This window comes from Astatotilapia calliptera, chromosome 7 (genome assembly GCF_964374335.1).
Source record: "Astatotilapia calliptera chromosome 7, fAstCal68.1, whole genome shotgun sequence".
In the NCBI taxonomy this organism is placed as follows: Eukaryota; Metazoa; Chordata; class Actinopteri; order Cichliformes; family Cichlidae; genus Astatotilapia; species Astatotilapia calliptera.
In genome coordinates, this window is record NC_137428.1 from 25,840,036 (window position 1) to 25,852,729 (window position 12,694).

A 12,694-nucleotide genomic window follows, 5' to 3' on the forward strand; every position below is an offset into this window, starting at 1 on the left:
AAGACTTCATTTTAATTAGCATTAATCATGAATGAATGTTCGGGTTTTGTAAGTGCAAAATTTGTTACTGACAGTGTTTGCCCAGCCTTCATGATGCAGAGAGACAAACGTTGTCCTAAAAAAGGTCCCTGACCTCCGTTGCGTCTACCTTCTCAGAATTTATAGTTTAATAATTCAACAGTAACTTCTCAAAGATGGGTTAAAATGTTAGAGCTACTAATCCATGTCAAAGGGGGGTGGTTCGAGCATCTTACAAAGGTGCCTCCTGGGTGTTCCAGGGTGAGAAGAGACCCCAGGGTAGACTCGGGACGTGCTGGAGAGATTATATCTCTTGGCTGGCCTGGGAACGCCTCAGTGTTCCACCAGATAATTTGGAGAATATAGCTGGGGAGGGAGAGGTCTGGGTCTCTCTGTTTAGGCTGCTGCTCCTACGATGGATGGATAGATGGGTGAATGAATGGGTGGGTGGGTTAGTAAATGAGTGAGTGGGTCCACAGTTTCAATCTACACAGAAAATGGCGTCCCTCCCACGGCTTACATGGACCATCAGTCATATATCTTACCAAATTCCCTCAGAATGGGAAAAATGACTCCTAATAGCAAAAGGTTATCAAAACTCCTGATCAGTAGTCTGTGCGCAAGTGTCTATATTATTCTCTCCCAACTATCCCTGTAACTCTCTCAAAACCTTCCATAATTACATAAATGTGAAAGGAGTCCAGCCAACATTTGTGTCAGTATTTCTTCTTTCTTCAGTATCTACCTTTTTCTGTCTCTTTCATGTTGGGAATCTTAGATTGTTTTTCTTCTATACTGCCTTGAGTTAAACCAGGACATTGTTGGTGTTGGGTTTCCATATTAACACAGTGTCCGAGTGAGTAGACAATTTTAGGTGAAGGAGTCACTGAGTTTTGCAACCTGTAAGATTATTTCTGGGAATTATTTGCTTACCTCATTGCCCTGCAGCCTTGCTGGCTCTGGTTCCAGTCTTAGAGTACCAAGCCTGTTTTAGTCCATTTCCCTGCTCTGGACACCTGCATGACTCCATTATACCTGCCCCCAGTCTTTACAGCCCCTACAGTGTGCTTGATTGTTTAGGACTCCTGCATGCTTCTGATACTGCTTCACTTGTTCTCTCATTCAGGAAATTCAGCAATCGGCAGTGTCTTTGAGTTTTTGTGTGCGTGTAACGCATTGTGATATCCTTTTCTACCTTCCCTTTCTAAGTAGCTGACAGTGATTTCTCTTATTTGCATTATATAGTGGTGACCAGCTGTTATCCTAGTGTAGATTTGTGTAGTGTGGCACTTTGCATTTGTTAGCATTTTACAGACTGGGAAGACCGCACATTTTAAACAGATGCATTTGTCAAATGAGCTTTTACACTCTCAGAGGAAACATTATGTGCATTATCTGCTGTAGATATGTTTTTGGGTTTTTTTTGGTCTTCTTTCTCATGTGTTGCACAACTATGCTTATTGTTTTCCCAGTATGGGTCAACAAGCTTAGTTGCATCACTTTTTTATTCAGATTAGAGTTGGACTGATTCCTGAAATAATTTCAAGGAGGGCTGGTCTCTTTAGGTTTACTATAGAAAGGTTACCTCCCTACTTTATGTAGAGTTCTAGTCTGGTCTTAATTTTTTCTTTATTGTAGCACAAATGTATTGACCTCAGTGTCTTTCGCTGGCCCTATTTGCCTTTCAAATGCACATATTTTGCACTGCATGGATGGATCTAACTGAGATATTATGATATGTTGGCTCTTGAAGAAAAGAGTGAAACAGGGATTTTTCTTTTGAACTACTTTTATAACCACTGGTAATTTTTGGTATTGTTTTTTTGTTCCTGTCTTTTTGTGTTCATTCCAGCCTGTAATGGCATCCTCTGTTGTTCATCTTGTGTGAGTCTTCATTTTGATTGTGATGACGTCTGTGATGACGCATTTGGCCTCCTGATTCTTTTGTGAGTCTTCTTCGTGAATACTCACACTACTTGAAGTCCACTTTTTCATGGCTTTTTGGGGTTGCTTTTCTTCTCCATCATTCTTTTTGTTCTTTGATGCCTGTTCTTTCACTGGAACTTCTCTCTGCACTGACATTTTCTGTTATTTATTACTGCTCCATTCTCCATGTTGCCCTCAAGTCATTCCGATTTCATGCTGTGAGTCGTTCTTGGGTAAGTAGTTTATCCTGCTGTGATGAGTAGCCTAAATGCCCTCTCTAACATTTCTTTCTTCCTCAGTCTTTTTAGTCTTGCAACATCATCAGAATCCCTTACTCATTTCATGACTTTCCTTTTCATTTATTACTCAACTCTCTCACACCATTTTGAATTTCTGGTCCATGCTGAGGAATGAGGTTTACAGAGCTACCAGGCCTACAGAGGACACCATAACCACAACACTCCTTACTGTTGTCCTGAGCTACACGAGGCTGCTCTTTGTAGATTTCAACCTCCCTCACAAACTGGTGACAAAACTGACAGAGTGTCCAGTCACTTCTGGTCTGACTTTCTGTCTCTTTGACTCCCAAAAGGTGAGAGTAGGCTGCTACAAGTTCTCAGCCCTCAGTCTCAGCACCGGCTCTTCACAGGGATGTGTGCTGAGTCCCTACTCTTCATCCTCTATACTCACAACTGCACCCCCACCCATTCCAGCAACAACCTCATTAAATTTCCAGATGACACCACTTTAATGGGACTCATCTAAGGGAGTGATGAGTCTGCTTATTAGGTGGAGGTGGAGTATTTATCTGGTTGTCGTAGTGATAACAACCTGATCATTAACACCACCAAGACCAAGGTGTTGATTATTGACTACAAGAGGTAGAAAATGGATATTCAGACCATTTTCATTTCATGTGTGGATAAATTATTGGACTGATTCCTGGGCATCCAAGCAGAAGAGGAGCTGACCTGGAAGAAGGCAAAGCAGAGACTTTGCCTCACTCAAAAATCTGCTTATGTCCTTCTATCACTGCTCAGAGAAGTAGAGAGTGGTTTCCCAGCTGCACAGTAGAAGAGAGAAAAGCGCTTTCAGAGGGTGATCACAGAAGATCACCTCTCTCCTCCCTGGAAGAGCTTTACAGTTCCCGGTACCTCATAGAAGGAAAGAGCATCCTGAAACATCCATCCCACCTCGGACACTTTCTGTTTGAACTGCTGCCCTCGAGCAGATGTTTCAGGACATTAAAAACAAGGACAAAAAGATTTAAAAATAGCTTTTATGCAAAAGCTTTAACAGCAAAAAATGCTGCTGGAACTTTGCAATTTTGTGAAGACAGAGAGCTATGCAAGCTGAATGCCTGGAGAATGCAAAATGTCTTGTGTGATGTGTGAAGTATGATGCGTGTTTTATCTTCCTTTTAAGTTGAGTAGAGAGTTAGCAAGTATAGAGGTTGCTCATTTATAAACTTTTTATACATATATTTATGGACACATTCTAAGCCTTTTTTGCCTTTGCACTGATAGAATTGCATCTGATGATACTATCAGATGTACATGTAAAAGTACATGTGTACTTAAATTAAATCTATTACTGTCATTATTATTATTATTATTATTATTATTATTATTATTATTATCATGACCTTGATTAAAAAGGGTTATTTTCAAAATTCAGATTCCTGATGATAATCTCTGTTTGTACTCTTAACACTCTTTGTTATTCTGATCAAAGCTTTCATTCAGCTGGCCACCCTTTGGACATGTGCCTTGTTCTTTGTCTCTACCAAACGTCTACATCTTACATCAGACCTTAGATGGCAGGGGAAGCTAGGCTCTTATCAAGATAAAAAAAAAAATTCTGGTAAACAAATTTTGCAATACAAAAGATGAGCAAATGTATGAAGCTACAGTTTGAAATTCAACACAAACAATCCTGAAACATATATGAATGCATACCGAAAAACAGGTAGTCACAATTCCCGTTCCACAGAAATTCGTGCCCCTCATGACGCCATTTAATTATTTTAAATGTCTTAGGAGCTGACATTCAGTCAAATTTAATTTCAAATATCGACAAAAAAGATTAAATCATACAAAGAAAACGTTACCTACATATAAGAATGTTATCAAGCTGATTCGGGGATACTGAAATAGCTGAAGAAATCCCTGCAGTTAAGCTTAACTGAAAGTTTATGTCTGTTTGGCTACAGTGACTTACACCCACTGCTTGAGTGGTTTATAGACAGAGGCCACGATGCACCCGTAGGATGGTCTGTTAGTAACAGCATTTAATTTAATTTAATTTAATTTTTTTCTTTTTAAAGACTGTATATAGGTACGTTGTAAACGTGATGTTATATTTTCGTACTAGGCTGTGTGGCGATGCGTTTTAATGAGCACTTATCCAAAATTTCCGGGGTCGTAAAACCCGTTGTTTGTGTTTCAACCATCATTGGTTTCAACAGTGTTTCTGTTATGAATAACTCACCCCGGAGGGTCGGCCTTGTGATTTTTTTAATCGCTTACAAAAATGACGAATTGGCCGAGCGGAACCTTGTAGAATCCGAACCTTGTTTCTATCCGGACACATATTATTGGGCTCCTTTCTCGCGACCGGTCGCTTAAGCGACGTTCATTGGTTGTTGACAGTTCCAGGTTAGTAACAGGATGTTGTGTGTGTGTGTGTTGCAGGTGTTCCTATCAGTTTAGTACCCGTTTCATACCTTTAGCTGTCCCTCAGGCGGCGGCAGCAGCTTCACTAAGGATAATGTCTGCTGCTGGTATGCGCTGTCCGGCCTGCGGTTCCACAAACATTGTAGACGATGACCTGTACTCTCAGGCTCAGCTGGTGTGTGTGGACTGCGGCTCTGTGGTGTCCGAGGGAGTCCTGGCTAATGATCCAGTGGGAGGTTCAGGTACGAAAATGAGACTGAAGTCAAGTCTGTCCCGTTAAAAGACCGTGTTAAATATGAGTAGTTTTTTTTTTTTTGTTTCTTTTCATAATTTTGTTTGCTGAGCTCACCGAGACAAAGTACTGATAGTAAGCGGGACCTGTATGTGCTCCCTAGTGGAGAAATTATGTAATGACGAGGCTTAATTTCCTCACAGTTAGAGATTTCTTAGATATAGATTCAATAAGGTTCTGGAAACATTCATCATAGATTTTTGGTCTATATTGATGTGAAAGCATCATACAGTTGCTGCAGATTTATCATCTGTACTTCATAATGATCATCTCAAATGTTCGAAGGTGCTCTACCGGACTGAGATCTGTGAGTACAGTGAACTCATTTTCAAACCAGTGTTACACTGTGGTTATAAAGGGACGGGACATGGTCAGCAACAATACTCAGGTAGACTGTGGTGTTTAAATGATGCTAAGCTTGTACTAGTGTGCAAAGAAAACATGCCCCCACACCACCATCACAGTGAATTTTAGCCTCACTTACCTGTTCCAGAGTTTCCAAAGATGCTCATCTGCATATCTTGAAGTTGAGGTTCTGTTTCCTTCCTATCAGTTTGAAGCAGCCTGGTCTTTCTCCTGTGACCACTGGGGTCAAACAGGGCATTTTCGACCGCTGCTGCTCTGTTGTTCACTGGTATTTTCTGTCTTTCAGAAAATTTTCTGTAAAACCCTAGACATGGTTGTGTGGGAAAATCCCAGGAGATCAGACATTTCTGAAATCCTTTAAATCACATTTCTTACTCATTCTCATGACTTCAGCAGGTCATTTGACCATGTCTGCATGCCTAAATGCATTGAGGGGCTACCATGTGATTGGTTGAATTGATAATGATGTTTATGAGCAGTTGGACATGTATGGCTAAAAAAAGTGTCAGGTAAGTGTAGATACATAATTTGAAATTTCTTAGCATTAGTCAGGCCGGTTTAATAAATTTGTTCTACTGGGGAGGTTATGTAAAAGGTTATGTAATGTCAATAAATGTAGATTTTTTTTTTTTGCTGCTGACATTGACTACTAACTTCAGTACAGGGCAATGACTAGAAGGGCACTTGAAGATTGTAAAGCATGTAAAGTAAGTCCATATGAATGAAATTTATGACCCTCTACTGCTGAAGGAATGGTAGATCTCTCTCTTTACATTTAATCACTTTTGGACTTTGCCTTGATTATTTTCCCCTCTTGCAGATGTCAGCTTCAGTCGAACCACTGCTGTTGCCAAAAGGCCGTGCACAAACCTGATAAAAGGTGAGCTCTTGCCCTCCAAAAGAAGCTTTTCCTTGTTACTTCAGTGTAATTCAGTCCTGTTGCTTGTGCATTTCCTCAAATGGATTTGTTTTACACCTACAGGTCAGCAGCGTGTGAAAGCCATATGTCGGATTCTCATGGTCAACAGGGAGATTGAGGATCTCTCACAGACGTATTACAAGATGGCCTATGAGCATAAAGCTTTCCTCAAAGTGAGCCTTCAGAAGAAAGAGATTCTTACTGGTTGCTGTGTGCTTCTAAGCTGCAGGCAGCTCAATTGGCCCATTACTGTGGGAACCATCAGCTGCCTGCTGGATGCCGACTCGATGGCGGTGGGAGCGATTTATCAAGAAATGGTCAAGAACCTCAGCATCGAGGCCCCGATCATCAACGTCACTGATGTAATAGAAGCTCACTGTCATGAGTAAGTGAAGAACTTACTGCAGCTTTCAGTCCTAAAATGCTAAGTAGGTATTTCAAAACAACTAATTTATTGCAGTTGTAGGTCTTCTAACTGAGACCTACAGTGGTGATGTAATTATTTGATTCCCTGATGAATTTGTTAGTTTGCTCACTTCCAAAGAAATTAACCATCTTTACTTTTTTAAAGGAGACAGAATATGAACCAAAAATCCTGAAAAACACATTACATAAAAGGTAGAAAATGATTTGCAGGTCATTGAGTGAAATAAGCATTTGATCCCAGAGCAAAACAGGACTTCATAGCTTTGTTGACAAGAACAGCAGGAAGACATTTCTTGTAGTTAGTATTTTAGTTCACTCCTCTTTACAGAAACTTTTAAGTTTCTTGGCTGCTGCCTGTTAGCTCGAAGCCTCAGCTCCCTCCACAGATTTATCTGTAGGACTGAGGTCTGGAGACTGGCAAGGCCACTCCATGACTTTAGTGTGCTTTACCTTTAGCCACTTCTTCGTTGCCTTGGCAATAAGTTGCCATATTTAAAGTTTTGGCCAAGGGAAGGAGATTCTGAAATTTCGTGGTGCATGGCCCTGTCCATTGGCCCCTCGTTGTGTCGTCCTGTAACCCTTAGCAGGAAAAACTGACCCAAAGCTTAATGTTTCCACCTCCGTGCTTGACTGTGGGGATGGTGTTCTTTGGGTCATACTCAGCATTTCTGTTCCAAATACGGCATGTTGAGTCGTTTTTTGTTCAGTCATACCGATAATTTAGTGGTAAGTTATCCTTAGTTATAGAATATGTAGTTATTTGCTTTTATTTTAAAAACATTTTTGGCTTACATAGTTTTTTACTACTTTAGTTAACTTAAAAAGCTGATTTTGTTTTTCCACTTGTTTAACATTCATTTCTCTCTTGGCCTGCCCTGGTTTTAAAGGAGTTTCTTGTTTCAGCGTTAAACCTCGATTAAATTTTAAAACCCATTTCATTGGAGTTACTTGAGGTTAACTGAGGTTTATCTGAAAAGCTGATTGTTAAAATATAAAACTGTCAGTGCTCTAGATGATTTACCAGCTCAGTCTTTATCTCAGATTTACTGGGAGCATTTCTCTTTGACAGATACAAAATTAGCTCACTTGATGTTCCTGAAGAATTGGCTGAGAATTCGAGGGACCTGACCAAACGAGCTGTGGCCCTGGTAGAGCTGGCAGCAGATTCCTGGATTGTGACTGGCCGTAAGCCCATCCCCATAATGATGGCAGCGACGTATTTGGCCTGGCAATCCTTAAAACCCAACAAGCATCGCCTGAAATTCTCCCTGGACAAGTTCTGTCAGGTTGCCAAAGTGAAAAAGCTCAAGTCTGCTATGAAGAGAGTAGCTGAAATCAAAGAGGTGTTGTGTAAGCTAGGCAAGGAAATACCCTGGGTCAGGGAAACAGTGACACCGGATAATGTTATTCAGCTGGTTGAATGCATTCTGCAGAACAGGTACGCCCTGCTAAGAAGGGCTATGAGAACCCACGAGGACGCTCTGCTGGAGGAGAGTCAAGCCAGCTGTGCTGAGGCTCCGCCTGAGGGGACTGCTTCCTCCCAAATCTCTGAGTGTGCAGATCAGACTCCAATTACGTCTTTTGTGAAACAAAATGGGTCGAATTCTGACGGGAAAGAGAAGCCAGGAGATGTAGACTATAATCCACGTGTACTGCCAGAGCACAGCGACACTCAGGAGAGTCAAAATCCACCTCCAAACTGGGGTAAAAGAGTTCTGTTTGCTCCCCCATGTGTCATTAATGCTAAGAAAAGGAGAGCGGTGCAGCCTGAACACACGGATGTGACTGGTGATGAGGAAATCTCTGACAGTGAAATTGACTCATACATTCGCACACCTCAGGAGGCTCGAGACTTCGCTTTAATGCAGCACATGCTGTCTTTGTCTGACAGTGCTAAATCATAACCGAGCCCAGTGACTGGTTCTTCAGAGATGGCTGGCATATTTAAGTTTATGTGCACTTTCTTTCTTTTTTTTATGACTGTTGAACTCAGGATGCAGACATTTTCGTTGGCTTGATTATATAACCTATTCATCTAATTTTGTACAGTCTACATAAGGGGCTATGTCTTTTGTGTTTGTACTTTAAAAAGCTTCACTCAGCACTTGAAAGTGTAGCATGAGGAAGTTAATGTGTGTAAATATTTTGTTTTAATAGAAATGTGATTAAAGCAAAGGCCTGATTAAAAGGATGCACCAACTTCACCGTGTACATTTTATGATTTTTGGATGGCTTTTCTGTTTGTTCTTTTATATTAGAGCTCTTATCAGTGAAATAACACATGGCTATAAATAGAGCAATTACTGCTGAGTCCACAGCAAACAAACATATAGATTCAACAAGATGCTGGAAACATTTCTCAAATTTTGGAGGCTATTTAAAAGCTTATCGTCATGTTCAAGAAGACTGTGGTCCTAAAGGGCTAGACATGGTCAGCAACAACACTGAGGTGGGTTGTGGAGTTTAAATGATGCTCAATTGATATTAAGGGATCCCCACACCATTACAGCACCACCAAAAGGTTGAAGCACTGGTACAAGGCATGGTAGAGGCATGTTTATTATGATGAGAGATCAGATGAGGTAGCACATTTTTCCAGTCTTGTCATGTCCTGTTTGAATTGTAGCCTCGGTTTTCTGACCTTAGCTGTCAGGAGTGGCACCGTGTGGTCTTCTGCTGTTGTAGTACATCTGTTTCAAGATGCTCTTCTGCATATGTTGGTTGTAACAAGTTCTTCCTATAAACTTTCCATTCATGTTTATTAAGTTGAATTGGTTTAACTGTCCACCTCTGACTTCTGGTGTCAACCGAGAGAACTGCCACTCACTGGGTATTTTCTCTTTTTCCGACCAATAGTCTCTAAACCCCAGAGATGGCAGTGTGTGAAAATCCCAGTAGGTCAGTAGTTTCTGATATACTCTGAAATAGCAGCACTAGTATTAATGCTACATTTAAAGTCACTTAAGTCACCTCACTTCTTCATTCCAATGCCCAGTTTAAAGTTTAAAGAGCAGCTGAACAGGCATTGGGTTTAAGGTTTGAGTATGACTCTGGTAGTTCCTAACATGTGATCCAGTTTAATAAGATCAAATTTCTCACACTAATGGACACCATTTGAAAGAGCTTTCTTCTGCATATTATGTATGAAATGCCTCATATATCAGATGGACATGGAAAGAAACTCGCCCGAACATCAAAACCATAAATTTCAATTAATTTTTTTTCCCCTGACAGACCATTTTTGTGACAACATCACAAATTCTACCTGAGATATGAGACCTGTGAAGTATAATAAGCCCTTTTTGCTGAAGTCATGTTGACATATTGAAGTACATTCAGGTTGTGTGTGTCCTGTCTCTTTGTTGTATGAACTACAAGGATTTCCTTAATACAATAAAGGGACGCTTTAAGGTTACCACTAATATGAGCATTTCCAACTATGAGGAATCTGCTGTGGAAAAAGCCTGTTGTCCTGAGGCTACATTGTGTTGAGTAAACGTCCAATTTTCGTTTCACTTCAGTGAAAAAGTTTGTTGAAACAGGAAATATCTGTTTGAAAATTATTGTTATTGAACACAATGCGTCTTAAAACTCAAAATTCCCACAATACATAATAAAAGATTCACATAAGTGGCAAACCTGAGAACTTAAAAATCAAACCCACAAAATAAGTGCCCAAAACTGGGGTTCCTCTTGTAGTGTGACTTCAAAACTCAGTCAGTCCTCATAGATGTATAAAGAAATAATCCAGCTTTACAGCTTAAAAAACTGGTGTTGAAGTGGGACAGAGTGATCTGGAATGACGTTCTGGCATTTTCTGCTAATTATGACTTAAATCTGATTGTGTGGTTAAATACATAATAATACAAAGCACCATTATTTTTCCTGTGCTGCAGCCTGGCAGTCTTTTCAGCTGATCGCACTGAGGTACTTGCTCAAATTAAAAAGTGGCATCCCACGGTCCTGCTTGCACCCTCTGCGCATCCTGTTTTCCTTCTTATCCCCTTCATGCTTTCATGCACACAGATGTCACAGCTGATGTTGTGGAAATTCTGTATTATAGCCATCTAACAAGTCCTGAAAAATGGGAGCGCGATAAAAGAAATGTGTATTTTCCATTGAGAGAAAGCCTAATGTGTGATAATATAAAGAACTGATGTTAGAGGACAGGAGAGGAAGATGAGAGTTAATTTATGTTGTGAAAACACTTGGAAAAACAAATTGAATTATAATCAACTTGTGTTATTCCAAGTATGAAAATTTTAAGCTGTTTAGTGAATGCTAAACAGCTTACTTGGCAGTGAGCACTGAGATGGATTGGTAGAGCTAGTGGTAGGGTGCAGACAACCAAGTAAAAAAGGTAAAAGAGCATGTATAGATTTTCTTTTACTTATGTATTAATCACATTATTTTATTGTATGATGCCTTGGTGCCACTGGATTTTAACATGTCTGACACCCATACTGTAAGACAAATGGTGGGGGTGTAGTAAGGAAGTTGGGGGGAAGAAGACCACTCCACGGGAAGAGTCTTTTGTCTCTTTGAGGACTCTGGGAGGTAGCAAGGGAGTGTGAACCTTAAGGTGTGAAATAGCTGCGTACTGCCTTTTGTTCCTGGAGAAGGTATTTAACTGAGAGCCATGCTAGGCTCAGGGAGACTCTGCTGACCGTCTGCCCCGCGGTCATGCTCTCCACAAGCTTGGTTTTCTGTTCTTTGTGTGTTTGGATTAAAGAATGTTAGCTACCGCTCACTGCTCGTCTGCAGGCTTTATTTAAATGGAAAACTCCCACAACAACAAGCATAAATGTGGCTTTTCTTTAAAGGAAAACAATCAAAGAAGAGTTTGCTGTTGTCTGTTGATGACAGGCACCTTTAAGTGAAATTCATTATAGATTATTTTTTATTATTAATGATTGATCAATTTCAGCAACCGTAGCGGTTATCAATTTAAATTTATGCTGGTCATGCTTTTTATTTTCACTCGTAAAATGCTATCTTTTGTATTAATTTTGTACTTGGTGAGAATGCTGCCATGATAGCTCGTGTAATATTCTTAAATGTTGTTGAATAAATTGTCTAAATCCAAAAACCCCCCCCAAAAAAACAGGTCAGCTGATCACAGCGTGCACACAAAGAAAACTCTACTGGGGCTCACAATCCAAATCATCATGCTACACAGGATCTTAGCCTAACCCCACCTATCACATCCCGTTTAAACCCTTGATCAAAAAGCATGTTTACTGGTGCAAGTTTTTGGTCTCTGTGGATAATTTTCCTCTTAACTGGAGTCATTGAACTCAACCTCTCTGGTGTGTTTGCACCTTTGTTGCCTTTTGCAGCATTTTAATTATCTGACAAATTACATGTCCTGCTGTTGCACTTCAAAGCCTTTGTTTTAAAGTTTTGGTAAATGAAGTTAAAGTGTATACTTTAGTGTTTATTTGTTAGAGCACTTTGCAAAATTCTGGAGCTACCTCTCATTTCCTTATGTTTTGTTAGGAAAATGGATATATGTGCAGTGATTTATTGAAACATAAACATACATGGAAATACAGCATATTAGGTACCACCTTTGTTCTTCAACACCGCCTGAAGATTTCTTGTAATTTCTTTAAGTAGTCTTTAGGAGTAGTTCTTCATGGATATTTAAAGCTCTTCTTCGGATGTTGGCTGTCTTTTGTTCTGTTTACTGTCAAATATGATCCCACACTGCTTCAGTTATGTTTAGGTTTGAACTTTGGGGAGGCCAATCCATGACTGATAATTAGTACCATTGCGTATGTTTCTATCCAGGTATGGTTTTACCGCATTGGCAGTGTATTTAGGATCACTGTCATGCTGAAAAATGAAGCTGTTGCCAATCAGATACTTTTCAGATAGATGCTTTCCACCACTGGATGAAATGCAGTCGAAACCATGACACAGCTTCTAGTGTGTTTTACAGATGGCTGTAGACACTCACTGTTGTACTTCTCTCCTGACCTTTGTACTTACTAATGCTTATTTTGAACTAAAAATGTCAAATTCGTATTCATCAGTTCATAAAACCTGTTGTCACTGATTTTCAATCCA

At 40.1% G+C, this 12,694-nt stretch overlaps 1 protein-coding gene across 2 annotated transcripts; it reads left to right on the top strand.

Annotated features, from left to right (window-relative positions):
* The first annotated feature begins 4,256 nt into the window (after nt 1–4,256).
* On the top strand, nt 4,257–8,821 carry brf2 (BRF2 general transcription factor IIIB subunit). 2 transcript variants are annotated; one of them, XM_080304306.1, is made up of 5 exons: nt 4,257–4,281; nt 4,638–4,861; nt 6,098–6,157; nt 6,260–6,581; nt 7,692–8,821. In XM_080304306.1, exons 2-5 carry the CDS (start codon nt 4,714–4,716, stop codon nt 8,524–8,526), a joined length of 1,365 nt encoding a protein of 454 aa, XP_080160432.1. In that variant the 5' UTR covers nt 4,257–4,281; nt 4,638–4,713; the 3' UTR covers nt 8,527–8,821. The 2 variants fall into 2 exon arrangements, with proteins under 2 accessions (XP_080160432.1, XP_026029725.1); XM_026173940.2 differs by lacking the exon at nt 4,257–4,281 and adding an exon at nt 4,503–4,601 and having other exon boundaries at nt 4,687–4,861.
* Nucleotides 8,822–12,694: the final 3,873 nt, after the last annotated feature.